At 36.3% G+C, this 17,895-nt stretch overlaps 2 protein-coding genes across 6 annotated transcripts in view; one reads left to right on the top strand and one right to left on the bottom strand.

Moving 5' to 3' along the window:
• Nup44A (nuclear pore complex protein Nup44A) overlaps positions 1-17,895 on the bottom strand; it is a 35,705-nt gene that overhangs the window by 8,631 nt on the left and 9,179 nt on the right. Inside the window, exons 5-7 of one of the 4 annotated variants that reach the window (XM_083139356.1) lie at positions 16,193-16,350; positions 15,011-15,158; positions 4,478-6,446 (exon numbers count right to left, since the gene is read on the bottom strand). In XM_083139356.1, the coding sequence (XP_082995482.1) occupies positions 6,362-6,446; positions 15,011-15,158; positions 16,193-16,350 (391 nt within the window). In that variant the 3' untranslated portion in view covers positions 4,478-6,361. Of the gene's footprint in view, positions 1-4,477; positions 6,447-6,468; positions 8,370-14,738; positions 15,159-16,192; positions 16,351-17,895 lie in introns of those variants that run through there. The other 3 variants (XM_083139355.1, XM_083139359.1, XM_083139358.1) reach the window with 3 other exon arrangements.
• LOC146001699 (uncharacterized) overlaps positions 1-17,895 on the top strand; it is a 44,836-nt gene that overhangs the window by 23,474 nt on the left and 3,467 nt on the right. The window lies entirely within an intron of this gene.

Genomic DNA, 17,895 nt, shown 5'->3' with positions numbered 1-17,895 from the left:
CTAGATGTTGGGACTGTTTTCAGTATGGAATTTGAAATTATGCACTGCAGTAACTAAAATTTAATATCCTGGGAACTATGAATGGCAGAGTAAATTGGTATAATAAAAATGGTAAATTTTTACCCCATTTTCTTCAGCATTGAGGAGGTTAAAAGGCCATGCTCATAGAGTTCCCCATGTTTGAGTAATTAGAACAATAAAAAAATAAAAGAGAACAATACTTTATGAAAAATTAACTTTTCACCTTCACCCTCTGTGGTGGTCCAGTCGGTAGTGTGTCTGACTGCAATGTGGGAAACACAGGTTCAATTCTTGGGATGGGTGATCTGAGGATGAAATTTTTCTGGCCTTGTCCCTGCTCTGGAGTTTATCCAGCCTCGAATAAATGGATACCAGCGAGGTGGGAGGGCAAAACCTAGTCAGTGTGTAGTGTTGATCTCATTACTTCCAAAAATGACCGATGAAGAATGTATGGGGCCCTTACTTTTCTCTCTAGGACTAAGTTTTTATTTGCATACATAAAAAGAAATATTTGGACTAACACAATTATACATTAGGAAACAGGATGCTGAAAAAAATCATAATGAGAGAGTGGGGAGTAGGGCTGTGCGATATTTCGATATTGAGTCGATATTTTAAAAAAATCAAAGCGTCGATATCGTAAAAATATTGATATGTTGATATTCGGTATCAATATTATCGACGTATGTTGGTGTTGCAATCCTTACGTACAAGTAAAGTCAAGCATAAGGATGTTAAGTTATCAAGTAATGTGCTCACCATGGAGGGACAGAATTTGGGAGGTGAATGATGAGAGATTGCCTCTAACATGGAAAGCAAATACGTGCAGCAACCATTAAAATAACAAGGTTCCTACTTCATAGAACTCGGTCTCAAGTTGTAAATGACTGTCTCATTCTTGATCTCACCTCGATATACAGCATATACACAGCACAAAATATAAAATATTTTGTAATAACATGTTTGATGCATAGTTTTGACAACTACAGAAGAGGGCAGGGACGAAATTTCAAATTGAAAGATATAGATGTGTCAGTATTGCCACGATCATCGTTATTATTTTCGGTAGCGTCAATATTGATATTTTTGATATAGATATTATCGGTATCATTGATATCGAACTTCGATATATCAACTTGATATCGATATCACACAGCCCTACTGAGGAGTAGACACACACACACAGTCACACAGTAGAACAGAAAGAAACCATCACATTTGAAATGCTAAATGCTTATTTTCACAGAACATAGGAAAAATCTTCTAGTCTTTTAAGCATGTGAATTTCTTAATTTTACTACCATTGTTATAGTTCAAATCATATGCTTTACGTATCTAAACATAGTGATAAATGCTTGAGATTCCTACATAACCTTTTCTTATATAAAATGCAATGCCATTAAGTATCATCAGCAATCTATGTGACAGGCACAAATACAAAATACATATATTTACCCTAATAAAGCATGTTGTACAGTCTTGGCATGCTGCTACTAGTTACCTGAGGTTAGTTTTGCTCAAAATGTTACAATATAATACTGTATAAAAATTCTCCCATCAACACTACTTCTACATGTACTGTGCAATACATGCAAACAAGCCTTGCAATGGTAGTTAGTTATAACTCTTTTCATTTTATAAATACTTCAAATAAATCATACATTAGTTGTAGGCAAAGATAGGTGATGCATAGTAACATTACTTTCAACACTCACTGAACATAGAAGGCTATCAAATTCAATTACTATAATCATTTCTTTACATAAACAAAGGTTCATTAAGCATTTTTAATCACTTTCAACTTCCTTCTGTTTCTTACACATAACAGAGCCATATGAATATATATACACAATAAATTCAAAGAACATTATGGTCCTATTTATGCTTTTATTATGCAAAATATATTCTTGAAATATTTTATAGAAATTCTATAGTTTCTTACCATTTATAATTTTGCAGTTGTTCTTTTCCATTTCTAGTATCACATTACCCAATTTTCCCTTACACTAGTAATCAACAGGTTTCTATGTTCAGTATGTAATTCTTTTATGTTATTTCATTTGCACATGATATAATACTATTATAGGAACATAATATGATTGCACAAATTATTACTGACAATATAAATAAAATAATAAATAAAGAACAGAATCAAGGATTTATGAAAAATATTACAAATACTTTGGTTACTATCAATTTTTGCTTTCATTCAGAAACATGATGTTCTTTATCTGAGAAACATCAACTTCCAAATGTGTTTGCAAATTAAAGAAAAAAGAAGTGTAGGTGTGTGCGAGTTTTGAGTTTTTTTGTTTTAAGTCCACTTTATACACAGACAGGCTAATCGGGACTGGACCTACAGTTTAAAGTGGGATCTGAACCACAATGTGCCTCCATCGGGTATCAAACCTGGGACCCCCTGATTACCAAGTGACGATGTTACCACTACGCCATCGGTAGTGTAACATTTAAACAAAGCTATTAATTAACTTCATGCCTTCTAATGTGTTACATTTTGCTATTCATATATTTTAAATTAGAAGTTTTATGATCATACACAGTATCTTTTTACACAGTACGAAGAGCCTAATGTTTAGAAAGTCTTAACTTGTATCATTATTATTAATTCAGTAAATGTATATTGTTTCATTCTTCCCCTTATTGTTAACATTCTAAAATTACCAAAGCGTAGAATATTTAATTGTACTAAAAAAATGGTATTGTACGAGGATCAGTCAATAATTATCTGCAATTTTGGTGTAATTTTATTTAGGTTGGCCATACTCCTTTCTGTGCATGCATGTTGGTAGACTATACATTTCTTGTTACTTTGATGCATATTAACCTTCATGGCTCCTTTCTTGTTGTTGCGAGTTTAAAAAGGCTGTGCCACACTCTTTTTGCACTCAAAGAGAACAGAGTGCAGTAATTTTGTGGCCAGGGGCCAAAATCTACTGAAGGTTTGCATCACAATATGGGGAACTAATTTGCAGATGACTTGCCACTTTATCAATAGTCACACTTCGGTTTGTGAGAATCAAGACAAGACCTTGCTTAATGTGTTGTCAGTAGAGAATGTGAATGGATATCCTGCTCGTTCTTCATGCTTAACACTTCGTTTTTGAACTCCACACACTTTGCCATAATACAGCACTTTCCCCATATTGTGATGCAAACCTTTGGTGGATTTCAGCTCTTGGTACACCTTCAGACCTCAAATACAGATCCTTTGTTCTTATTTGGTGCAAATGAATAGTGGCATGGCCATGTTTACCCTGCAACAAGAAAAAAAATGAATTATAAGGTCAAATGTGAGCTTAAGCAATGACAAATGCACACACTGACACGTGTTATAACAGACTGCCCACAAATGAGCTGTTATCATTGGGTGATATCATGCCTTAATCTGATAGGCACACGCTCGAAGCCTCGAGCAGAGAATGAACATGCTTGTCTTGAAGTACAGTCATGGGAAGAGGGTCACGATAAGAAATACAGGATGCATCACGGGAAACAAATGAGGATCTCGAAGCAGGGAGAGGGGGTAGAGAGGCATTGAACTAGCTCGCCCATGCCATTTTCGGCACAGTTCGGATCGGCTCGGCTGGGATGGGCTCTGCACGGGGTGACAGCAGGACACGCAATGTCAGTTGCACCCATCGTAAGGATGGCATCTTCATGTTTGCGAAAATGGTGAGCATGTTCCTGGAGAAGGCTGAATGTTGTGGATAATCTTCTTCGGGTAACTTCTGCACGGTCACAAGTTTGTACGGCCTCATATTTAAGGTGTGTGCGACTTACTCATGACCATATAATAAAAGTACTTAAAAATACTGTAAAATGAACTACTTATGATTTGTGAGTATAAGTTTTATAAAAAACAACGTTTCAAGACACAACAGTCCCTTCATCAGGTTCACAATCTTGGCGAGTGGAATCACTTCATGGTCACGCCAATTAGAATATGAGACAAGGGTAAGGTAATGGTAAAAATTATGGATAAAAAGGTAATTTCGTAACAACTGGCTCCTGTACACATAAAACTTCATATTTCCATCTCTCCCTTGTAAGAACTTCGAATCTAAAAATGAACCATAAGAAACTTCATCACATTAACACGTTAAAACCCCACATCGTGCCACGCATGACCATATGGCGACAGGTTTGGCTTCTCACTGAATGCCGGAAGTTGCCAGACTCCTGCCCCCGCCCACTTCCCTCCCGCTCCTATCCCCCATTACTACCTCATTTTAAACTTGAAATCCTGGATCTCGCGGGTTGTGTTGATTACGGCTGGAGTGATCTGAAAACTGATACTTTTTCTTGAACATCTTAATCCATAATTCATCAACATTTCCATCATCCCTATTCAATTTATTATTCCTGTTTTTGCAAATAAATGCTACTTCATACATGTTTCTATTTATTGGTTTATTTTCAATTCTGACCACCTCTCCTAATTTTATGTACGTTTGTACGGACGGAATTCCAAATCATTGTGCAAGATTCGCCGTATTGTGCTTTCACTGAACCTCAATTCAACAGAATCTTATTGTTTCTGAGGATTTAAACATAAAGAAACATAGTGAGCAGCCTTATTTTTCCTGACGAAATTCCCTCTCTCTGAATGTTAACAAGTGGATGCAACAGGCGGATGGCACCACCCAACAAACTATTTTGGCTTCAGCTGACGTCGCACACGCTCTCTCTATTTCTTCTTGCTGCCACGCCGAGCCGATCCGAACCGTGCCAAAAATGGCATGGCCGAGCAAGCTCAATGCCACCCCACTTTCATCTCTACATCTCTCCCTGCTTCGAGATCCCCATTTGAAAACCGTCCGTTCCAGTGATGCACCCTTTAGCACCTATTATTCACATGAATGGTGAGTATGATTATAGGATGGGGATTTAGGTAGGCGGGGTTTCCTTTATGTTGTACTAGTTTCTTTCATAATTAACTTATTAGTATGGTTGATTATCACCAAATTAAAATAATATATTACATTTTCTTTAGGTTTATAGAAACCCTTTCTATAATTCTCAATCACATAGCCTCACTCACTATTCACATTCATGTCTTAATACTAGATTATTTAAATTCACCCAAAGCGACCCATCTTGCTAAATGATTTGTTTATAAGGATATTTGATTATGAAATAGAGGGTTGTAAAATAATTAATTTTTGGTTGTAAATAGTTTGAAGTTGGTGTTGATTGTTAAATACAGTAGAGCGTCGATTATCCGAAGTAATTGGGGGACATGGGTGTTCGGAAAACTGGTTTGTTCGGATAATCGAACTGTACATGTTTATTTGCCAAAAAGAAGTACTGTACAGTAAATTTATTCATAAAACGTACAAAGGCAACTTTAGTAGGAATATATAGTATGTGGTACAGTTTATTAAACAAAAATATGTACATATTACATACGCATTTTGCATGAACAATACACACAGTACACAAAATTAACGTTTAAAAAAATCCTTTATTTTGGTCTGTCTAAGCAAGCCTACACGCTTACGAGCAGCTAAGTCACGTACTTTTTTCATTACAGATATCTGAAAGTGAGCGAGTACACAGTTCGGTTAAGCGGTCGTTCGGATAATCGACGCTCTACTGTACTTCATTAATTGTTACAATAAAAATGAAAGGATCGCATTTTGTAGATTTTGCATCTAATAACGATAATTTCCCGGAATAACGGACTCTGTTCACAGTATCCACTAGCATTCTGGTTGGTAGATCCTGCTTTTGTCTTGCGACAGAAAAACAGTAGAAATAGAACATGTTTTAACCCGTCAATATGAGCCCCCTTTACAGCAGTTACAAAACAGTATGGACAACCTAAAGAACTATTACAGCTAAAGTGCAGATAATTATTGACTGGCCCTTGCATTTTACAACTTGGCACTCAAATTACTATCTGACAAAAAGTTTGTCATTCCAACCTTTGTATATTTTGAGAACGTTAAGAAACAGGTGTTCTTTCCACAATTTAGAAACCTGACACTGTTATAAAATTCTAATGTTCCAAAGAGAATGGTCATGTTGTGAAATTCTGTAAACGTTTCTAACATTATGTATGTTTCTTTAAGTTTTAGTGTTGTAACAACACTGGTGCCAAAACGAACTAGCAGATATAATGATCCACTTTTTTTTAAAGATGACTCCTTGTAAAGCAACACACACCATGCACTTCTTTTTTCATCTCAGAAGCTAATACATATAAATTAACTTACATTTTGCATGTTACTACACAGTGCTTTGCACATCAGAAAATGCAGCAAGGATAATACTGAATTCACAGCCTCTTTCAAATCACAAAGCTGTCATTAATTTCTTAAACAGAGTTAAAACTCTTGCTTAGTCTAAATATAAATGGGTTTAATAAACTCTTCTGTTTTTCCACTGATTCTTGCAACATGCTAGAACAAATAAATAATGCAGAGTTACAAACATGCATACATGGCATTCACAAGGGATCAAAAAACAAAAATTAAGCAATTATGTAAAAGTGCATATGGTTATTGCAGGGGACAAAAAGCAACTTATGAACAAAATTATTATTTTTAAAAAGCAATTATTGAAGTTAAATTGGACTTTCATTCAGGAAACAACATCCGTGCATGTTACATGGTGTCTATAATACTCCAAATGTCAGAAACTAAAACCTACATTGTGGTAGTTATTTGGTGTATGGAACCAAGGAAGTTTATAGGTTCCGTTCTTCAGAAGGTAAAGGGTTAACTTCTGCTACTTTTAAGCTTACCTAACATAGATATTATTATTTTTCTTTGCTTGTCTGAGATATTGCAAAATAGTTATGATAACCTCTGTTATTTCCAGGTCACAAACAGTTATTTACCAATATGCCAGCTTCCGTCATGTAGTGGTTTGAGTTAGTTACTTGTGTTCAATTTCTCATCTATTTCATCAATTCGCCATTCATCCTCATGATCACGATTGGTCCAATGATTGGTAATGTACAAAGATTAAAATGAAACACATAATTTGGTCATTTACAATGTTAACAAATCACCATCATGTTGAAAGACATGTAGCTTATTGTCTTTAATGAACAGATCTATGCTTGAAAGCCTTTGAAAGTAACTTTTGAGAATACCTATTGGCAGTATTCTACTGACTGACAACTCACTTGAAAGTTCTTGGCCAATAAAAAAGTTCCTACCTGTGATTGCACAAATAGCAATGAAAATATTCAGAGAAGTACAGAATTTTTTAGAAGTACGGCATGATACACTTGCTAAAGGTATGCCCAAAAAAATCAAATTATGTACATCATCCTTGTAACACATATGATTAAAATTCCATAATCTCTAATACAGTAATTGGAAACTGCTCTACATTGGAACAATATAGTCACCATGAATGAAGAATAAACGTGAAAAATTACCTAGACATGCAATTTGTGCACATAAAAATAGTCTGTTCCACTAAAAATACTACTACATACATTGGTTACAAGAAGAAAGAGATATTACCCTTGTAGGCAATTGTCTATATTTCAGGCATGCTATAGACATAACAATGGTAGTAAGCATGTAAACAATGGAACTTTTACCAAGCCCTAAGAAATTTGAGACATTCTCCAAAACTAACTATAAATAATAAAAAAATAATGCCTTCAAAAAAATAGTATATGAAACACACATTCACTCACAGGGTACATACATACACACAATGAAAGATTAGCTGTGAAAATTAATGCCTATGTAGCAAATGTTACCCATGACTCAATGGAATAATTTTAACAATTATGTACACAATTGCAAAATGTACATCCAAAATCAAGCTCTATTCGAGTAATGACATGCCCAAGAAGGAGGAGGGTACATCTTTGTTTTATCTGACCAGTTTCCTTATTTCAGAGGATCTAGGGAAAAGGGTACACCCACATCAATCAGACTTGGGCATGCCAACGTATTCACATCATGTAGAATTCAATTTAAAATATAAAACAGGATGCAAATTGCCTGTTGCAAAAATAATTATTTACCAAATTAAATACATATCAAAGTTTAAAAGCACTGTATTGTTATCCTTTTGTTGCTGTTAGTTTCAAGAATACATATTGAACGTAATAGAACTTAAAGTTGGATTGCACATGGCAAATATAAATTCAGAAAACTAAATTTTTGGAGTTTTTTTATCCTGAAGTTCAGTTAGGTCTTCTGTCGTCTTTTCCTTGCTCTGAAAACCAGTGACCCTGAGACTGGAGAATAGGGTTTTGAAGGAATGTTGGTATTGCTGATTTTATGAACATAACTGGTTGCAAGAGAGAGTTAGATTCAGAAATTGGTCTAGTCGATAGTTGCATTGAAGAGTGGCTGCGAAATATAGGCCAGATATTAGACAGGGGAAGTTAGGTTACGGACAGTACAGTAAAGACATTTCTCTATTGTCAGTGACACGCCAGTCTTGTGTGGTATATTATCATTTTCCACACATTTTGCCTGAACAAAAATTCCCCATTTTTTCACAAATTGTCTACGTTTCAGGTAATATTCCAGATTATTCTGTAACACTTACCATTGTCAATAAATTTAGACAATGATCTCACAGGGTGGCTACTCTAGTGTGTCATGATAAAATTCAAGTATAATTCCCGGTTTTCGAGGCGAAGTTTCCAAAAATTAAATGGTACAAGATAATGTTATCTCTATTTCAACTTTACATATTACCGCCTCTCACCAACGACACACACGAATATATTAACGATATAAAGGGTTCGTGTGATTCCAATGTATCCAAAAATTCTAATTCAATTCAATTAAACAGTATATATACTACTTAAAACATCCAATTTAAGATGCAGAGTTTTCATTTACCATTTCATATACTCAGAACATACTCAGACGCGAAATACCTCTACAAACACAAGTCACAAATGTTATCAAAGATACTGATCTTCGAAAAATAATTGTACAAGAATTTCAATCTCAAATTTACCTAATCAATTTCTTGCAATAAACTTCCATCTGTCAGGTAGATTGTTGTGCAAAGTACAATAACAAAGTAAACAGATTGAGAGAATTCAATTTTATTTTCCATGCAGCTTTCTTCTTCTTCATTGATAAAAATAAAATCTAAATTGTGAAAAACTTGCCTCAGGGCACTTATAAATATGTATAAATTCAATGGGATTTGGATTAATAACAGTCGCAGTTTTACACGTCTAAGGAGAAAAATTCATGTACAATTCATGCATAATTCCCAGTCAATAATTCACGCAGAATTCCCAGAATTCAAGGAATTCCCGATGAGGAGCCACCCTGTCTCATAAAAAATGTCAAATGTTCATATAAAGAATCCAAACGGTCCGAGCACCTCCTTAATGTACATAACCATGTGTGTACAATATATTTTGTTTTGAAAAAGAAACTATATTTAAAAAAACAGGGCACATGAATTATACAGGTATCTCTTTATATTTGTAAAAATAATAATGAAGTGGCAGAATTTTAAACAAAGTTTCAGGCTATTTATATATTTAAAAAAGTCAAGCCAGTAAAATTATCGGCTATTTTATGCATAAACTGATACATCAATGTAGATAACAGTACAGCTTCATCCATTCCACATGTAATACTTTAAGAGTGAAATAATGGAAAGCATTGATTCCAGTTGCAAGAGGCACCATTTGAAAATATTTATGTTGTTACAAATTAATGTTTACAGATACGTGAAAAATCCATGATTATGGCATGTAGAACAATCATACGTAATAATCCCTGATATTCAATCATAGATTTCTCCATTTCCAGGTCCGTTTGTCTTAAATTCACTTTATGCTCAGATAGGCTAATTGGGACCAGATTAATAGTTCAAAATGTGATCTGAACCACGGCGTAATGTTTCTCTGCTGAGATCAAACACAGAGCTAGTGTGTTATCAATACATCATCAGCACAGGGGGAGAAATTTCAGTCCGTGACCAATATAATCAATCTATACACACATATCCACCTCACTAATGAATAAACAATGGAGTAAATGAGATATATTTTTGTTGCATTTGTTTAGAATTAAGGTTTGGCTGGACTTTTGGCAGACCCCAGGGCAGCTCTTTCTGAAATTTCATCTCTGTATGAAAAATAGTTTTGTTGTATTCCAAAATCTGAAAATTACATCAACATTCATGCAATATTCATGTAGTTTGCTTTCATTCTTGTCTAGATGTTATTAATAGTTTAATAAGACTTATGCAGCCACAAAACTATAGATAACAACAAAAACAAACCACACAAAGATTCACGTGACTATTCTAGGAGGAATTCTAAGCAGATGCGTTTACAAATGATTTAAACTCATGACACGTACCATGTCGTGTATGGTCCAAGCTCCCAGGTTAGGCTTCAGCCCTTTCCACGTATTCTCCCTGAAGAGCAGATGCAACGTTGCCACCTCTCCGGCAGCTTTTGTATGGTCGCATGGTACCAATCTCTTGGGGTGTCACGTACCCAGGCATCATTGTCCAGAAACCTGACACCACGTAGAAGATTCTTAATTTCATTGAAGAGAATGTAGTTACTCAGTGCGAGGTCTGGTGAGTTAGAAGAATCTGCCAACACAGTGATCTCAGCTTATCCTCAGTGCGGTGGCTGGTATGCAGACAGGCATTGTCATGGAGCAACAGGACATTCTTGGTCCACTTTCCTTTCCGATATTGCTGTATTCGGCGACGTAACTTCTGTAGAGAAGCACAATACACATCACTGTTGATAGTCATGTTCGGCGGGAGCAGATCCACCATGAGGATGACATGTTCGTCCCAGAAAACCATTGCCATTTTCTTTCCACAGAATCAAGTGAACAGGAACTCCTTGGGTACAGGACTGCCCTTGTGCTTCCAATGCAAGGGCTGCTGCTTCATTTCCGGCACGTAATGATGGAAACCAAGATTCAGCACGTGCCACTGTCACCACACACTGTGCGCAATCTGCTGTAAATGGTTGCTGGCCTATTTCCTTCTTTCCACAAGAACCTCTGGCAGTGACGCCACACAGGTTGCCCGTAAAATGGGACGATAGTCACACTACTCCTGACATCTACCAGCCTCCTGCATCATTTTTCACTCTTCAAGGTCGACTCTTTCAGACTACCGTATTGTCGCCGACTTGCCTATCCCGGGATTCGAATACCAGCCCCAGTCTAAATCATTTGCAAACGCCCCTCGTAATTTTTCAGGTTTTGAAACACCATAACAAAACGATTTTTCGCAAATGAAAATTCGAAAAACTACCCTCAGCCACAGGTCCAGCTGAGTCTTAACCTTCAAGAAAGTTCACTTTTTGCGTTAGAGAATGAAATGAATGCTCAATCCATGCTTAATTACCAGTAAAATACCTTCAATATTTAGCTCCTTCATAAACGTACAAATTGTTCTTGTATGCATTGATTTTGAAAAAAGAAACATTCCGTATTTACTCATATATAATGTGCAATTTTTTTCCCCAAAATATTTACCCCCAGAAACTGTGGTGCATATTATATAAACAGAATAATTAGGACAGCCAATAGTAAAACCACGCATGGATTTACTATGTCACTGCATATAACACATATATATCACCAGGCACAAATTACCACATTGGATTTCTTTAGGAATTAAATAAAATAAAATTGAAATTACCATTTCTAGGGGCATGCATATTTAGTTTTTGACGAAAACACGAAATGTAAAAATAACACCTAATGTTAATTTTTAATGTTTCTGAAAGCTGTGAGGTGCATTTTCCTTCCCGGTTTTGTCATGAAATGAACTTCAAAATGCTAAATAGACGGTCGTCACAAAGTGGGCTTCCCCCCTCCCCCTTTATTTTCAACACTACGATGGTAATAGTCTGATTACTTGATATGAACACATACCTGCGTCATTGATTAACCATCTCTGGGAGTTCTTGGAGACCCTTCAGAACATATTGAGGGGAACGTCACTGCCTGGAAAAAGGTCTTATTCACACTTGGCATCGTGAAGTGTGCCAAAATATGGTGCAGAGTTTGGCCGTGCTAAGAAAAAGATTGTCTCCATACCAATGTTCTGGACACTTAAACCATGTGTTCATATCAAGCATTCAACCATAACCATCGTAGTGTCCAAAATACAGCAGGGGTACACTCACTTTGTGACCTCACTGTACATGAAATTCAGAGTTTATTTACCAATGTGACACTTTCTGAAGTTTGAATTATCCTGCAAGTTAAGCAATTCACGGAAAATTGATTAATTCTACTGTAAATATCTGAGAAGCAAGAATGGACCTCTTTATACGGGAATAAACTTAATATTCTGGTAACTACATAAATGTACTATCAGAAGGGTTATGTTTTTATTGTAATAAGTGCAGTTTTTATATCAAATTTTGGATTACGTTCACAATTTTAAAACCAAAATGTAATTTTATATACAGCTTTTGATCTATTTTTTTTACCACTAAACACCGAAATTTTATTTTATTTACCGCTATTGAACCTGAAATTGACTGTTTTTGTACCAAAATTTTGCATTTTTACTTACCAAAAATATGTGTGTCTAGTCATTTCCCATGATTTTTCACTTTAACAGAAATTTTTGCAACAATGAGAAAAGCAGGGCAAAATTCAAACATGCACCCCCGGTCACACAAAATGTGTATCACCCATATTTGTTGGGCGAGAAATTATAGAAAACTACTTCCTGAGCATTGCAAATCCATAACAATATTGATCTCGCTTTCTTCCACTAAAGAATAAACAAGGTGTTTGCAGAAGTGAAAGCTTTGGGATGCTAAACACAGTGGAGGGAAAGTATGAAAGTATGGAGGTGGCATGGGTTGGTTACTCATTGTATACAAAAGTAATATAAATATATTAAAAACTTACATTTTGAGAGTATGTATCTAGGTAACTCCTGCGACGTTTCGGGATGCAACTGCTCCCTTCTTGAGGCTGCTCACGTTTAGGTTATGTGTAAACCATGACCACGTCGACCTCTCCATAGGTACAGGATATAGGATTGGTAAAAGATGTGTGGTTAAAAAACAATAAAAATCTAAAACCCATTACAGATGCACTTCATACTACCATGCTGTTTCCCCGATTACAAACTGCTCCTTAGAATGTTAAAACTCCACAGAGTATTACAATTGCAGCACACACGAGCCGTGGCTATTCACAGTTTTAATGTTTTAACATTCCAAGGAGCAGTTTCTAATCGGGGAAACAGCATGGTAGTATGAAGTGCATCTGTAATGGGTTTTAGATTTTTATTGTTTTTTAACCACACATCTTTTACCAATCCTATATCCTGTACCTATGGAGAGGTCGACGTGGTTATGATTTACACATAACCTAAACGTGAGCAGCCTGAGGAAGGGAGCAGTTGCATCCCGAAACGTTGCAGGAGTTGCCTAGATACATACTCGCAAAACGTAAGTTATTAATATATTTATATTAAATTTGTGAGTAATTCGCACAACTTTCATCATGTATACAAAAGATGATATTTTCTTGGTCCACACAGCAATAGTTATAGAATAGGTATGATGTCACTCGCTTTTGATCGGAATAGCAACAGCTTTACGGCCTACAACTAAAAAAGCCATTTCTTGAATCTGAATTAAAAGTGTGCATTATATACGAGATATAATTGTTTGTTGCTTTTCCCGATCAAAAACCACACAAAATATGGTATTTAGAAGCATACTTTAAAAAGAATATATTATGTAATTTCGTACCCATAAAATACATGAAACTCAAACCCTGTGGTGCAAATAGCCCATATAGGACCAAAACCTGCCAAGTGGTTTGTCATTGGGCAATGAGATCATAGTCAGCATATCAAGTCCGATTCCTGCTGTATTCCGACTTTGGAGACCAGTTTTCTAGCTTTTGCTGTCAAGTAGCTCCCCAATTGTCCTTGTGAAGATAGGTGAACATCGAAATTTTAGAGCTCAAAGTGGCATTCACACCAAAGGCAAGAGCCATCAGGCTACATGGGACCTCTTTTGTACACACACTGGCTGTTAAATAAGCTGCAAATTTTTAAATCAACCAACATGTCACTAACAGCCACTAATTGATCTGGTCAGACTTACCTTTTCCTGGTTCCTGTTTCATTTTTGAAACACGATCAGTTTTAGTGTTCCTTAGGGAAGTTTGTGCTTAGTAATAACAACATATTTGTCATCACAAAGTATAAGATGTTATCTTGACTGGCTTGCTTTTAGTAAACCCTATCTTTTTCACATATTCATAGAAATTTGTGAGGTGTTGTACACATATGCAGTTTTGATGTGTTATACCTAAAATGTTTTCTGTTAATTTTCCTAATTATTCCATAAAGGAGTATAAATTTGTCATCAAAATGATGGAAATTAAACAACACATATATTTAGATACTTGTCTACATTTGTAGTTTAATTTCAGTCAACTCTGACAATTAAATCATACTATCATTGATATTGGAATGTAGCTGCATAATGTTTATACTAATGCTATTTTACAATATTAATCTTTTTCCCTCGTTTCAAGAAATAAGTAATATAAATGGGGGAAGGGACGTGAAATGGACATTCTGTTCAACATACGATCACCACAATTATTTAGTAACAATCTCCCACACAAAAATCAGATCATATCGATAACCTCCACAAAAAATTATCCAGAAATCATATATCTAGAAGCTGTAACACTAGAGGAGAAAATAGGACAGACAAGTAAGAAAAAATTGTTTATTGTAAAGCATGAGCTGCACAGCGCATCCAAAGAGAAAGAAAAATACTAAATGACCTATGACATCTACAAAAGTAGATACATATATACATTGAAGCTAGAAACATGATAATTACGAAACCACCATTTCTTGAAAAAGATCACCATTAAGTTCATACTAAACTGTCCTCTAAATGCAATCCTCACAAATCGTAAGCTTTTAGTTTCAATGCCATGGAACCTGATTTGGATGGCTAATAGCTCCGAGCTTATAATACCTGGTAGTGCCATGAGAAGAAGCCGCAGAAGTAATTCCTCCAACTGGGGTTCCCTGAGCAGGCAACACTGCTGAGGCTGGGTCGTTTTGCATTTGTGTTCCATCACCTTTCAGAACTGATATGCATTTCCAACTGTCCAGGTAGTTTGCTGTAGTGCAAAAAGATAATACGAAGCATTGATTAGCCTTTGCGATGGAAAATATTATTTTAATTATTATTTACAATCACAAACAACACATAACACATGCCACAACTTCCTCTTCAAATAAGAAGGAATGGAATATCTGAAATTATATCAAAAGATTGTCTTACTCATTGGCTCTTAACTTATATCTCCATTGGTCTAATGATAAGAATGGGATATTGATTCGTTTCATAGGGGCACTCACAAAAACCACTCGTGCCCAGGCTGGGATTCGAACCAGGGACCCATAGGTGCTCTTTACTTTTAAGGCTCGGCTGGACCTTTGGCATGCAAATGGGCGATTCTTTTCAAATTTTCCTCTCCATTTCGAAAAACGTCTTGGATATTTCAAAATATGAAACATTACATCAGCTTAGAATTCCTTCTAGAGCATTGACGTGAAATTTCATGTAGTTTTCTTTCATTGTTGTCTAGATAGTTTCATTGTTGTCTAGATATCAATAGTTTAATAGACTTATGTAATAACGAAACTAAGGATAATATCTAGACAACAGTGAAAGAAAACTACACGAAATTTCACGTCAATGCTCTAGAAGGAATTCTAAGCTGATGTAATGTTTCATATTTTGAAATATCCAAGAAGTTTTTCGAATGGAGAGGAAAATTTGAATAAATTCGCCCATTTGCATGCCAAAGGTCCAGCTGAGCCTTAAGATCTGTGACCACATTTTCAAAATTTTCTGTACAATTTACTTCAATTTGGCATGATTTTACACTCAATTACAAAATCACAGATATATTGCATTGGCAAAATTACATTTTTTTTACCTTGAAATTAATTTGCTAGTTTATTTGCACATTTCAAGTTGTTTGACGTACCATAACATTTCTTCTAGAACACTACAGTAAAAGGACGCAACTCTATATTATTTTCTCATTGAAAAAGATCCAGAAGATGGTTTTTCAGCCAAGAAATTTCAGCTGAAATTTAGGATGTCAATGTTCATTACACAAGCAGAAAAACAAATGCCCTGTACCTTTCCACAGCCGAACACAGCCATCATCTCCTGACGATGCCAGTATCGTGCCAGTTACATTCCAGCACACCCTCCAGACGGTGGAATAATGATCATCAAACTGAGCAGTCACCTGAATATCGAGCTTCGATAGACCACTCTGAAGTACTAGGTTGTCCCTGAAAAAAGTAAATAAATAAATAGGAAAAATAAATACAGTCAACTCACGATTCTACGACCCCGGGTATAACGACCCCCTCGAAGTAACGACCCTTTTCCCGGAAACCGTGAAAAATTTAGAAAAAAGTAGAAAAATTTGGAAAAAAAAAAGTTGAAACATTGAAGGACATCGGCCAAAAAATGCGTTGTTTTTTTCCCACTCATTCCCTTCACAAACGCTCCACCACTCACAATTGGGCCTGAACTAAAAATAGAAACCACTACACCATGCTTGAGTGATAACCAATAGCACTTGACATCTACCCTCCCCTTCCTCAAGCGCACCAATGTTACCCCGAACCCGACGGCTGCTACCCAACGCGCCAGGCTTGTTTTGCCACGCTTTCTCTTGGAAACGCGAGAAGAGAAGATCGAATGTGCTTGGATGTTAGTTTAAATCGACCTTGACTTGTCCTAAGAGCTGCTGAAATCTCCAAGGTGAGGAGGGGGGAAGCAGCCCGAAATGACTGCTGGACTTGCAGTCTTTGCCAACTTGCAGTCTTTGCCAATGTGTAAGCCAGGTCAAGCTCTTTCATCGATAAATACACCACCTTGAGAGATAAGATCGCAGGAATGTTCCAAAATACAGATGGGTGGCACCTGGAAGTCTGGCCCATCTGTCCAGCTCTAACCTATATTTCAGTAGGTTCCCGTGAGTGAGCAACTCTCGGCCTTGTAGCCGACAACTTCCAGTAGCCGCTTTCATTCAAAACGTGTTCTCTGTTCCCTGCAACACTTCATAAAAAAGCGAAACTGTTAGAGATAATCAAAGCCACATAGGCGAACTAAAGATCGTCAACCCGCTTAATGCATTGTCATCCAGGTTTCCACAAAAGTTTACTTCGATCTTACGTGCATCATAACTCCAGTTTCCCACTTCATACGTTTTCCTAATTGTGCCGTAATATCTGCCAAAAAAGTGTTTCGTTGGCTGACTGACTTCTCCCTTTTTTCCTGTCAGCAAAGAGGGGGAGGGGCGATTTTCTTGCTCATGTGTGCACATGGGCTGATTACAGGCGAGGGTGGAAGTGGACCCACCCCTCTTCCTTTCCTTTGATGTCTAAAATGGGCCAACCAGTTCTGGATATATTCTTGAAAACGAACAAAAACAGTAAAATAACCCTCCCCCTTTTTCCCAGCTTATTCTCCGCCACTGGTGTGCACGGCAATGTTGATAATTGCAGAATTCAGGTCTTTTTTTTTTTTTTATGCTGTTGTCTGCATAGGAAATATTACCCATATTATTGTCTGTTGCATGGTAAAACGTAAAGCAAGGGTCATTTCTATCTTCTTTACACTAATGTTAAAAGTTCAGTCTTCGACAGTTGCGTTACCTTTAAAATGCTGGGATTTTTCTCTTCCGCCACCTGTTGCTCAAACTTCCAGCCTTCATTTGACGATAATGAAATTCGATCTCCAGAAAGGAAAACAAGAGTTAAATAACTTCATGTTCTGCACCTTCTGATAAGCAAAACTGTAAATTTAATTCTCATCCGCTTTTCTTC

The sequence above is a fragment of the Lepisma saccharinum genome, chromosome 17 (assembly GCF_977018435.1).
Source record: "Lepisma saccharinum chromosome 17, izLepSacc3.1, whole genome shotgun sequence".
In the NCBI taxonomy this organism is placed as follows: domain Eukaryota; kingdom Metazoa; phylum Arthropoda; class Insecta; order Zygentoma; family Lepismatidae; genus Lepisma; species Lepisma saccharinum.
This window is presented reverse-complemented; position numbering and strand designations above follow the sequence as displayed.